A 13140-nucleotide genomic window follows, 5' to 3' on the forward strand; every position below is an offset into this window, starting at 1 on the left:
ACTGGAATACCAGCTAAAGTTCCATACAGTTTACATTGTTGCAACTGGTGCAACATTATTTGTTTCGCTTAGCAAAGAATTTGCTCAGCTGACAGCAGTACTTTCTGCTTCAACAGCTTTATGACACTGGACCCCTGTCTTTATCAGCATTCATGAGTCTCACGTTTGGGCTCAGCCTTTGGGCCCAGCCTAGACTTGATTCAAGTCCCATTCTCGAGTGAGAGGCCCCTAAGCATATCACGCCAACTTACTATCAAACAACCCAGAGCATACAGTACAATGCGCGCTCGCCGTCAAAATGTGGTCTAGAGAATGGGACTTGACGAGGTCGTTTCTTACTCTGCACTTGCGGAACAGGTTTGGGAATGCAGAGCATCACAAAACAGTAGTTTTCTGGGGATGGCACGGGACTGGGACTTGAGTCAAGTCTAGGCCCAGCCTAGCCCGAATACCTGCAGTTCTAGAAACTTGGCAAAGGGCAACAAAAAGGTTGGTAAACTACTAGCATCTTAACTTATTCCAGGGGCTGGTGGTTCGATTCCAACTTATAAATTTGGATTTCTGGTTAATTCTTAGCGGTCTGAAAAAAGTTAAATGCTTGACGTTATGACCCTCTAGCAGGGTTAGTCTTCGAGAAAGACACTGCTAGAGTCCAAACATCAGGCCACCATTACCTATTTTTTCGCATTTATACCATTTCGTCCTTTTGGTTGGTAAGCAGTTTGCAACAGCTAATTCTGTTTTCTTTTTAAAGGAACACGTTGCCTTGGATCGGTCGAATTGGTCTTCGAAAAGCGTATGTAACCGTTTGTTATAGAATGCATATGATTAGAAAGATATTTTAATAGTAGAATATAATGATCCACACAAGTATCACTCAAAGTTGCGTGGTTTTCATTTTACCTCCTCGACAAACACGGTTGGCCATTTATGGAAGTCAAATGTTTGACTCCCATAAATGGCCGACCATGTTAGTAAAAGGAAAACCATGCAATTTCGAGGCAAATGTGTGTGTGGATCATTGTATTCTACTTTTTAATCATCTTTCTAACCATACGCATTTTATAACAAACGGTTAGGAACGCTTTTCAAAGACTTACTCGACCGATCCAAGGCAACGTGTTCCTTTAACATTCCGCTCACTAGAGAGGTACATTCATTGTGTACAGCTAATTTGCATTAATTTATTTACATTCCATTTCTCTCTCAGAGACTTAAAAACGAAATAATAAATACAATTCAATTACTTCTATTTACAATCAAAGTATCTTACCTAAGTACATGTACATGACTTAAGCGTAGTGTAAAGCTTTAACGATTATTGCAAAATACACATGTAATAGTTTGGCCCCTGTGGAAACACATGTAGAAAGTCCAAATGCACTTTAGGTTACAAAGTCTATTGTACATTGAAACAGAATGACATGTCTAAAAACTACTGAAGCCATGGCAATGGGAGACTTTTGAGACGCTGGCGGCAAGAGACATTCATGTATCGGTCCCACTCTGCGGCTCTGAGCGTGCACACACATGCTCAGTCTAGTATGCGTAGGTCTGAGCACGTACACTACTGGCGAAATCTTTAGTTTAGTTCATGTCAGCTTCCACATCGAACCTATGACTGAACATTTCAAAACTTTGTTTTTTCTCGAAGTCACACATGTGCGGCATCAAAATGTCACACTGAAAAACATTTTGAAAATGGTCGACAACAATGAGTATTGAAATTCCTTCATCATAGAAACCAGCATGAATGTTAGAGAGAGGTGTCTCTAAGCTTTGTAAGCAACCCTGTTCTTCATTTGGATACAGCGCCTTATCTTACGTTCGGGCACCTCATCATCATGGACTACTGACTAAAACCCTGACAATAGCGCTACCTGACAACCAACAAAGTTTCATTGGCTTTAGTAGGTATTAATATGAACGAGAAAAAATTGATTGAGTACGGTAATCTTTTTGGAGCCAACAATCTCTTCCATCATCTCTGTTCAGTCATTTCACAGTCGACATCTTCATGCGTTCTTTTCATTCCTATGGACAAACCAAAAATAAAAACTGATGTCAACCTTAAAAAGGCACTCCTAATGTCAAAAGAGTTTGTGATGGACCCATTTTCTAATTAGGTAAAGTTCTTATGAAAGAGGAAAACCATTTCAAGTTTAACCTAAAAACTGTTTGAGTTGACTCTAACCTGGCCTTGTCACATGAGGTAACTTTTCAGGCAACTTGGAGGCAACCAACTGCAGTGCATGCTATGGGATCACTTTGGTAGCCTTCAAGTTATTTTTTCGAACATTGTCGAACATTTGTGAACATTGAAATGTGACTGTCTTTCTCTGGTTGCCTATAAATTGCCTCGTAAGCTCCTCTTTCGACTGCTAAACACAAACCTTAAGGCCCTGTCACACCTTGACGTTTAGGCCCCTGTATGCCGTCAAATGAAAATGGGCGAATACGCTGGCGTACGTCGAATAAGTTATGGGTAATATTTGGATAAGTTAAGAGCACGCTGAAACACACTGATATACGTCTTTGTAAGGCGAGGTCATCGAGAACTTTTGTGCATGCTCACAAATTCTCAACGTATGCCAGCGTGTGGCTCATAAGATCCGCATAAGTTGTAGGTAAGTTATACGATCGTTGACACACGTTCATACGTTACTTGTAAGTTAATAATAAGTCGACATACATCGATATAATGTCTAACGTACCCAAAACTTATTTCTAACCTATGAGTAACGTGCTTTAAACCTATGTCAAACGTATTTGACATGTTCCAGACGACCACAGAACTTACTGAATGTATTTCTAACTTACAGCTAACGTATAATGGCCTAATGTCAGCGTTTATGGGAATCGGCATAATACAAATTGGGTTCGCAAAAGGATACTACGATGTCATAGCAGTTATTATTTCAATCGAGAGGCACCCTCTTTGTAGGCTACTACATGTGATCGTTGGCAATACGTTGCCGCGCGCTATGCAGCAGTAAAACTATCATAGAACATAAGTTGTGAACGCCGTCAACACGCTAAGCATTCGCTGTGTAAACGTTCTTTGTGAGTTACTAATTTCAGTATGCATTTGCCAACTCGTTATGAATACGCTTTGTATACACTCACAATTTTAAAAATCCATGGATAGTTCAGCCTATGGCAACGTTTTAGAGAAATTTTCATACGTTGGCATCAATTAAGGGCCGTGTCCACACGAGGCAATTTACAGGCAACCAGCTCCAGGCAGTCTCCAAGAAGTCAAAAACATTTCACTTCTCACAAAATGTTGGAGATTATTTGGCACTGTTGGGAAAAAATGTCTTATGTCAAGCTGCACAGTTGGTTGCCCTAAAGTTGCTGTACAAATTGCCCCAGTGACAAGGCGATTAGTTTCAGGATTGTTTTCCCACCATGCACAGATTCAAATCCTACCTATGTTTTCAATATTTTTGAGGTTCTACAGAAAGAGTTAATTTTTAAAAACATCCCCCAAAAAAATAAAATAATTAAAAGTCTCAGTGTCAATGTGCATTACATTTGATACCACTCCCTACCCAAAGCCAAACAGCATAATCAAACCAAAATAACATACATCTATGACAGCCCTCCTCCCTCTCCCCCAAAAAGGAAAACAACAAATATTCGTCTCTGACTATTGTTTTTCCATCCAGTAAGACTGGTCAGGATTTTGAATGATGAAAGCTCACCTGACGTTTGTGGCCTGTCTTGTAATGGAATCTGCAACCTAGCTGTAAATATCGGCTCATATTCCTTGAAAAGAAAACACAATTATTTGATATGTTTAAGAACCGATTACTTGGCACAGTCAAGTCTTATCAGAATCAGAATCCACAATTGAGTTACCCACAGAGTGGAGTATTTTTGTTTGATTTTGAAATAGCTCCTGATTAAAACAGGGGTTTAGGAATAGGCAAGCTTCATGAACACAGTATAGAATACATGTGGAGTTGCCAGTTCCTTGGAAATTCCAAAACAAAATTGAACTGCTGACTCCGCCAACAGCCAGGGCCCAATTTCATAAAGCCTGTAAGCACAAAAACTTGCTAAGTACAGAAAAGTTTTGCTTTACAGAAACAAGTTACCAGCCAAAATGAAATTAAGTCTACAATGTTGTGACTGGTGCCCAACTCAATTTTTGCTTAGCAGAGAAATTTGTTAAGCAGTTAATAGCTGGGCCTACATAGTTGTAGGATTAAGCATGAGTACCTCCGGGTTACCAAACCGAGTGTTCATTTCTTTTTCAAGAAAAAATTGCATAAAGTTTGAATTAAGTATGGGTTGGCGATTGGGTTAAATTTCACCACGAATTTCCAGAAATTGGCTCTGTAGTGTGAACAGGGATGGAGCGTATTAAACATTTAAATTCAATTTAACTCAATATTTATTTCCAGAAAATTGCAAAATGAACATACACAGAATTTTAAAGATGGTCTATTGAACAAAGAGGTGTACAGAACTGCTAGAATAATAATTAAAGGGGACACAATGAAAAAAAAAGAGGTGAAATGGAGGCATACTAAAAAGACAAAGTTTTGTACGGAAACGCCTTATATACTAAACTTACAGCTAGCTGCCTCATGAATCCTTCATTAGGGCTGATACAAAACCTCTTCTGCTGTACGTATCGAACAGCGTCCCTGAATCAAATCAAACATAGAAGAACAAGATGTATTAAAATTAGAATTGAATTCATACATTGCTGAATGTGTTAGGGGCATAGTTAAGCCTGGGCGACTAGTGCGACTAGTGTCAAAATGCTAACTAATGGTTGCTTTGTCAAGTCAGGACTACCACATTTTAACTACTTTTCAACTAAACTATTTAAGATAAATCTCAAGAAACTAGTTTCCACTGTCCCAAGCTCCTCACACAATCAGGCGAGTGGTTGTTTGTTTATCCCTTGCCTTGACTCATTTGTGTGACTAAAACCCAAGTAAACTCAATTGCACCCACTGACACAAGGATCTTGACTTACTTGAATGACAACCCAAAGGTTTCCATGATGTAAGCAATGACAAGAGCCGCACTGTGGGAAAATAAATTAATTGCGAATTAGCATGTAAACAATTATTTAATAGTACAGCTACAATTTTTACCTACAAAAACCCAAGACATTAATTGTGGGATGACTAATATAAGCTCTTTTATTGAAAATCCTAAAATAAAATAAAAATGTCATTTTAAAAATGGGATTAACCCTCCTACTATGTGACCATTGAATATCATCCACTGTGGTTTTGGTTGGTCAACATGCTGGTACCAAGAGTAGGAGGGTTATACAAATGGTGTGTTATGCAATATGACTATATATACAAATGCTTAACAAAAATATACAAGGCATTATAATTAGTTGAATGGTTTCAAATGGTTGGGAAACTTAATGGCACCAAGAGTAGGAGGGTTAAGAGTATACAAAAGGTCCATTTAGGTACTAGGCCTATTTACAAATGCTACCACAAAAAAACCCAATGCATTATATTTTTGACTGTTAATAATCATACGCAATACAAGAAACAATCAACATCTTGCTATGGTTGCATCTTCTCTGCTAGTATTTGCTTAATAGCAGAAAAAGCGGGCCTGAAACTTGCCCTTGAAATGCTCTCAGTATATATTTACAGTTTTCAAATAGTGTGCCCTTAACCAAGGAGAAAAGGCCTTGGTGCCTTGCCCTTTCAAAATGAGGCATACAGGCCTAAAGAAGGTTAGGGCAAGTTTTTGCTTTAGCAGTTCTACAAATATTGGGCTCATGCTAAATACATTTTCATGGAAAATGCAGATTTTTAATCAATAAAAAACAGAAAAAGAGACTGAGGATTATAAGAAAATATATCACACACATGGAATATTATGGGTAGATGGGAAAAGATAAAAATGTGAAATGTGATTGGCGAGTACAATTGTTGACAAATGCAGAATAAAAACAAGGTAGAATCCAAACCGTATTGTACAATTTTAGAACTTATTAAAAAACTACAAAAATGTACATTAAATTAGTTCACGATAAAAAGAAACACACAACTTATGAAAATGGAGTACAAACAAGGTAGAAAAAAACAGTATTATATAATTTGACTCTATTTTAGCAAGTTATTTCGAAGTTACAAAAATGTACATAATTAATATAAACAAGGGAAATACTAGAATTCCTTCAACATGAAGGCAACAATGGAATACAAAAATACAAATATAAAAGGTTTCCAATGGAAAGATTATTTAATAAAATACAGAATATTGATGAGACCTACCTTCTTGACATTCCGGCATTTCCATGGACCAATGTTTTCCCTCCAAAGAGAGAACACTTATCAATGAACTCCTTAACCTTCACAAGATACAAACAAATGTTCTTCAAAATGATTGGTAACATGAAAGATAGCTCTGCAGTATTTCTAACAAAAGTGAGGCACTGATGTGAGGGCATGTTGAATGATACCATTCCAGATACTGTGCGCCTTATACATTTTATGTTATTATTAAGGGAATCAATGTGTAGTGAGGTTTTCAACTAGTGGTTTAATCCCAACGTGGCCTGGTTCTTGATAATTTACCGAGACGAAGTCGAGGTCAATTATAAAGAACCAGGTTTGGCGGGTTTAAACCACTAGTTGAAAACCGATTCAACACACTTTGATTCCCATTCATAAATACCTTTTCGGTCAAAAACATCATCACTTGTTGGTCAAAAAGTGAAATAAATGCAAAAATTATGAAATTGTAGAGCCCTCCGCTGCCTTCGCGTAAACAACTCCTTATAAGGGAATGCTGTGGGCGTCGCGCGTATCGCGTGATGTGGCACAACTGTTTCAGCCGTTGCTCTCGACCAATAGGAATGAAGAAACTGTCTTATAAGAACAGGTGCAAGGTCGCGTGTCACGTCCACGAATTAACACTTTTTACAGGTCATTAACAAAAGGTTTATGCACACCCACGTGATGCGCTCTCCACCAATAGGAGTAGAGAAACTGTCTGGGGTATTTATGAATATTAATTTATGTTTGAACCTAAGGTACTATGTATTACTCTAAATTGAGTAAAACAAACTGTAAACTGGGAGTTGAAAAGCATGTTACTTCCTACTTCCTACAACAAATTGAAGCAATTACAACTGAATTAGAAATAGCAAACTCAAACGGTACCTTTGGAAAATGTGCGATTATGTTTTCACTTGTGCTGTCCGCAACGTTCAACACCAAATACCTGTAGAGACAGAAAGTAAGAATTGTACAATCATTGAGTGCCTTTCTTTATTTCAATTTGGAAAACAAATTGAGTTGTTTCTCAAGACTTATAAGTATTGACAAATCAACTAGATGTCAGCATCTCAATAAATCTTGTGACCTTAGTCATTGCTTGTTCATTCTGCATAGGACAAAGTCATGAATGATGGATGGATGTACAGAAAATAAAAAAAGAAATATGGAGAAGAACAACAATTCATGAACTCCCTGCCATTTGATTTATTTACTTGGAATCCTCATTCTGAACAAAACGAGCAAATTTCTTTAGGGTCAACTCAACTAGACTACAGGTCACTGGTCATGTAGCTCAGTCATTGTGCTAACCGGGCTATGGCAGGTTTATGGCCAGTGGTCCAGATCGTATATAAGGTCCTGTGAGTTATTGTCCCAGAGCTAACATAGCTTGATATTGGTATTTGCAGCCCTGTAGGTTACTGACCAGTGCTAAAATTCCTTGACTTTGGTCAGTGGTCCAGTGGTTAGTTCAAACCCTCTGGATTACTGACCCCAAAATGGCACAACTGGACTAAGGCTAGTGTCAAGTTGGTATTTTTAGCTTTGTGGGTTTCAGACAGTATTCCAGTGGTTAGTTCAAACCCTGTGGATTACTGGCCAAGTACTAACATAACTAGACAGAGGCTAGTGGTCCAGTTGGTATTTTTAACTTTGTGGGTTTCAGACAGTGGTCCAGTGGTTAGTTCAAACCCTGTGGATTACTGGCCAAGTACTAACATAACTAGACAGAGGCTAGTGATCCAGTTGGTATTTTTAGCTTTGTGGGTTTCAGACAGTGGTCCAGTGGTTAGTTCAAACCCTGTGGATAACTGGCCGAGTAATAACATAACTGGATGGTCAAGAGGGTATTTCAAGCACTGTATGTTACTGACCAGTGCTAACACAACCGGACTCAGGCTTGAGGTCCAGTTGGCATTTTTAGCTCTGTGGATTGCTGGCCCAGAGCTCACATAACTGGCCTCTGGCCTGTGGTCCATTTGGTAATTTTGGCGCTGTGGACTTCAGACTCTGGCCAATGGTCCACTGTGTATTTCAAGCCCTGTGGGTTACTGGCCCTTTGTTAACCTTATTGGACCCTGCCCAATGGTCCACTTTGTATTTCAACCACTGTGGGTTACTGGCCCTGTGTTAACCTTATTGGACTCTGGCCAATGGTCCACTGTGTATTTCAAGCCCTGTGGGTTACTGGCCCTGTGTTAACCTTATTGGACTCTGGCCAATGATCAAGTAAGTGCTAACATAACTGGAGTCGGGCTAGTGACCCACTGTGTATTTCAAGCCATGTGGGTTACTGGCCCAGTGTTAACATTACTGGACTCTGAACAGACGTCCAGTATATCTCACACAAACTTACTCAAAGTTCTCTGGAAAGTTAGGCTTGATGAACTGAGCTTCGATATCTTGCCGAATGCAGACAATGTGCGTGATACCGTGATCCAACAACACTTGCAGCTAAAGAAAAAAGACAATAGAAATCATGTGGATTGTACAATATCAGTAACCAGATCGGTATGGTATGTTCATTCAAGAGATTAAACAAAGCTGGTTTAAAGGCAGTGGACACTATTAGTAATTGTCAAAGACTAGCCTTCACACTTGGTGTATCTCGACATATGCATAAAATAACAAACCTGTGAAAATTTGAGGTCAATCGGTCATCGAACTTGCGAGATAATAACGAAGGCAAAAAAACACCCTTGTCACATGAAGTTGTGTGCGTTTAGATGGTTGATTTCGAGACCTCAAGTTCTAAATCTGAGGTCTCGAAATCAAATTCGTGGACAATTTCTTCTTTCTCGAAAACTATGGCACTTCAGAGGGAGCCGTTTCTCACAATGTTTTAAACCATCAACCTCTCCACATTACTCGTCACCAAGAAAGGTTTTATGCTAATAATTATTTTGAGTAATTACCACTAGTGTCCACTGCCTTTAAAAAAAATAGCGTTCGAGGAACAAAAAGAAATATTATCCACAATAAAAGATATGATTTCTTGATCTGAATTTAGTCATATTTATTCAGAACAACAAAAGTGTCAGCAACAAAACATGACACAGTACAAGAACAAACTATGGAAAATACAAAATCAGCTGAAACTTTTAAATGGGACTTTTAGTGTTTCTTTCTTTAAAAATATCAGCATTAAATATCCAGGAACATAACCAATCGATACCCCTACTTTTGAGTTTCTCATGGGATGAAGTGTTGGTCTGAAAAGCATGGGGTGGAGATAGTTGCTAGCTACCCATAAACCAACTCAACTCTGATTTATAAAGTTTTCTTTTGTTCAGCTTATTACAAATACAATGCAACATCTACTACTACTACTACTAATAATACGTGTAATGCGCACATATCCACCTTGCTGGGTGGTCAAAGCGCAGTAAAAACTAAAATCAAAACAAAAACAAAACAAAGAAAAACAGACACAACCAAATTAGTCCTTGAAAACTTGTGACATAAGATAAGTTTTGAGAAGAGATTTAAATGTTGTGGTACAAAGACAAGATCTAAGATTTGATTGAGTAGTAGAGTTCCAGATGCAGGGCGCAGCTGAAGAAAAAGATATGTCACCCCATGAGTGTCGAGACTTGGGTTCAATGAGGAGAAGCATGGAACTTGATAGAAGATTCTATAATGAAGTTTAAACTTGAAGCAATAGTGGGGAGCCTTGCCATTAAGAGTTGTGTGGACAATGAGCATCAGCTTGAAGATGATTCGTTGAGAGATAGGGAGCCAGTGTAGTTGTTTCAGAATGGAGGTGATAGAACAGGATTTTCTAGACAGTATCACAATGCGGGCAGCAGTATTTTGGAGGCGTTGAAGTCGGGAGATCTGGTTGTTAGGAAGACTGTAGAGAAGAGCACTACCGTACTCACAAATAAAAGACAGACTCATTTGGATTAACAATAACAGCAGGAACCTACAAGAAAAGAGTAAATATGACCAATGATAATGATACTGAAAAATGCAACAATAATGTTGTTACATTTTAGCTGTGACTAGAGTAAAGAGGAGAACTTCAAATAAACAAAGGCTGTATTCAATTTCCCTTTGAACTGAGGGAGAGCAAAACTTCTGTAAAAACTCACTTTGCATTTCATTGCTGCTGCATATGGTCCAAGAAACAAGCCTGGCACTATTTCCTGAAAATGAAAGAAGAGTCAAAGAAATAGATCAAATTTTTTTCAAAGTTAAAGAAAACACTTAAATGATTTTGTAAAAGTTTAAAGAAAATCTTAAGTTGATATAAAAATCAACCAAAACTAAAATCGAAAGAAGCCAAGACCTGCAAATTGGCTATGAAATAAGGAAAAAAGTCTTACATACTAGATACGATAGGCCATGTATCTTTTAGAAACTTACATATATTTTACACTTATCGTGACTATCAATCATTTCTCGACCTATCTCGTACTTCCAAAGTTTGTGTTTATTTTTATGTGGCAGCTTTATGCTTCTGTAAAACAAAACATTTTCCTGAACATATTGAAAGTTGTGTGGAGGCTACTATTACTAACCTGCATCTCTCTTCTGGCACTGTAAACCCAGTCCTGTGTAATAAACAAATAATAATAGTTGTTAATACTAAATATTGGAATCAAGTTGGACACTGTGTTAGTGTGAGTGTTAAAACATTTATAAATAGTAGTGTCTATCTCAAGAGGAAGGCCACAAAAGGCACAATCAAAGTCCAGTCAACAGTCACAGCCGATTGGGAATTCAAACCCACACGGAAAAGTTTCTCCCTCGTATCTTATCTAACCCTAAAGTAAACTTAAAAGTGCTGCCATCACTTCTTTATTTATTTTATTGGACAACTTTCCGTATGGCGCCACCACTTGTTCACCCTTTTTTACAAAAAGGGATATCTCATTGAGGTAAATTAGATACTATATTATTTCATATCGAATGAAAAAGTGGTGGCGCCATACGGAAACTTTTCCCAGTGCTCATGTCACAGTTTATTATAACATTATGATTTCTAAATAATTATAAGAAAATTTAGAATTAAGATTAAGAAGGAAAAAAAACATTTACTAAAGTCCTTACCGGCGTTTCTTCTGCATTTATCATTGGAATCTCAGGAAACTTCAAATCTAGATAGCTTTCCATGTTCGCAGTTTTTACAGCAGTGGAAAAACTATAAAGAAATTGAAAGGTTTACAGGGACACTTTTCACATGTCTCACGCCTTCTCTCGGAAATGTTTTTATTTGTGTTATTGAGTGTTTTTGACAATAACCGGGGTCTGTTACTTTCTTTGCTTTTCCCCTTCCAATTACGCTTGAGACGTCCAGAAGCTGGATTTTTAAAGGGCGCCCTCTTGTGCTAAGAATAGAAAACAAATAATACTATTATTATTAAAAAAAAATAACTTTCCAGGAGAGGGCGCAATTTACATGAAAAGGTTCGCGGCGAGAAAGTTTGTCTCCCCCCCTCGCTATCTAACCCCCTACCCGTTTCGGGCCAAAACTTAGCACCCCTCATGCTCCTGAATGTTTATCCTATATTAATATGCCGCTTTAACCTTTCTCAAACTACACACATTTTTGCCGGTTCAAATAGGCCTACTACATACTGGTTTGAATTCTTTGCATTGTATTTCCTTCAAATAAGGCCTAACTTGATTTTGTGTTTGAGTTTGTTTTTTCCTTGCACCCTCAAGATTCCCTTTTTATTTCATTAGCACCAATCATCTACTGTGGTTTTATTGTGTCTTGTAAATTTCTTTCCAGAGAATATATAGTTCGCATTGCTTCATTTTATGTATTCTAGACACGGCAGCAACTGCTGCACTTGACACGATTGATCGATGAGAAAGCTATTAATCTTTGATAACTGGGTGGGATACTTTGGAATGCTAAGTGGCAGCAGACTTAACCGGATAAATTCCATTATTTGTCTAGTTCTGAGCATCCGACCATTACCGAGGACAATGGATTTACCGTAAGTCATTTGCTGCCATGACACCTATAGCATCCCAAAGAGAGACTAATCGGGTCCTTTATAATATATTATGCTGGGTCATGTTTTCAACGGAACAGAAGAACAGAGAAGGTGCTTATCGTTCCATCAAAATAATATTATTTTCCCTCTCTTAAAGACACTGGACACTTAATTGTCAAAGACCAGTCTTCTCACTTGGTGTATCTCAACATATGCATAAAATAACAAACCTGTGAAAATTTGAGCTCAATCGGTTGTAGAAGTTGCGAGATAATATTGAAAGAAGAAAACACCCTTGTCACACGAAGTTGTATACTTTCTTATGCTTGATTTCGAGACCTCAAGTTCTAAACTTGAGGTCTCGAAATCAAATTCGTGGAAAATTACTTCTTTCTCGAAAACTACGAGGGAGCTGTTTCTCACAATGTTTTATACCATTAACCTCTCCCCATTACTGGTAATCAAGAAAGGTTTTGTGATGATAATTATTTTGAGTAATTACCAATAGTGTCCACTGCCTTTAATCATGTCGTTCCATCGAAATACAACTTTTTTGAGGGAATGAAAAAATGTCATCGGACGTTTTCAGAAGAAACGTGTTCCCATAAATTATAGGTAGCAGTTTACATAACAAAATATTTTCTTTCAACTTAAGTGTTTTAAACTGCGGTCAGGTCCCAAAAACTATAAATAGTACGGTTTATATAATTTCTTTATATCTCGATAAGTGTTTGCTGTATTTTTCCCAATCATGCAGATCTTTTGTTGTAGGCCTATCTATAGATAGCAACGAATCAGTTATATCGGACAGTTCGGACCATTGGTGTTATAAAAACAAAATTATATAAAAAGCTAAATACGGAGAATTTTAATTAATGATTTACAACAAGTTAAACCTTGGCCTTACCACATGT

At 37.8% G+C, this 13140-nt stretch overlaps 1 protein-coding gene across 1 annotated transcript; it reads right to left on the minus strand.

Annotated features, from left to right (window-relative positions):
- Positions 1 to 1070: 1070 nt before the first annotated feature.
- LOC117299443 (serine/threonine/tyrosine-interacting protein-like) lies at positions 1071 to 11492 on the minus strand. Its single transcript, XM_033782983.1, has 10 exons — positions 11331 to 11492; positions 10799 to 10831; positions 10370 to 10423; positions 8632 to 8729; positions 7161 to 7221; positions 6270 to 6346; positions 4997 to 5047; positions 4586 to 4658; positions 3708 to 3771; positions 1071 to 2034 (listed from the first exon to the last, which is right to left on the minus strand). Exons 1-10 carry the CDS (start codon positions 11391 to 11393, stop codon positions 1982 to 1984), a joined length of 627 nt encoding a protein of 208 aa, XP_033638874.1. The 5' UTR covers positions 11394 to 11492; the 3' UTR covers positions 1071 to 1981.
- Positions 11493 to 13140: the final 1648 nt, after the last annotated feature.

This window comes from Asterias rubens, chromosome 1, assembly GCF_902459465.1.
Source record: "Asterias rubens chromosome 1, eAstRub1.3, whole genome shotgun sequence".
Taxonomy (NCBI): Eukaryota; Metazoa; Echinodermata; class Asteroidea; order Forcipulatida; family Asteriidae; genus Asterias; species Asterias rubens.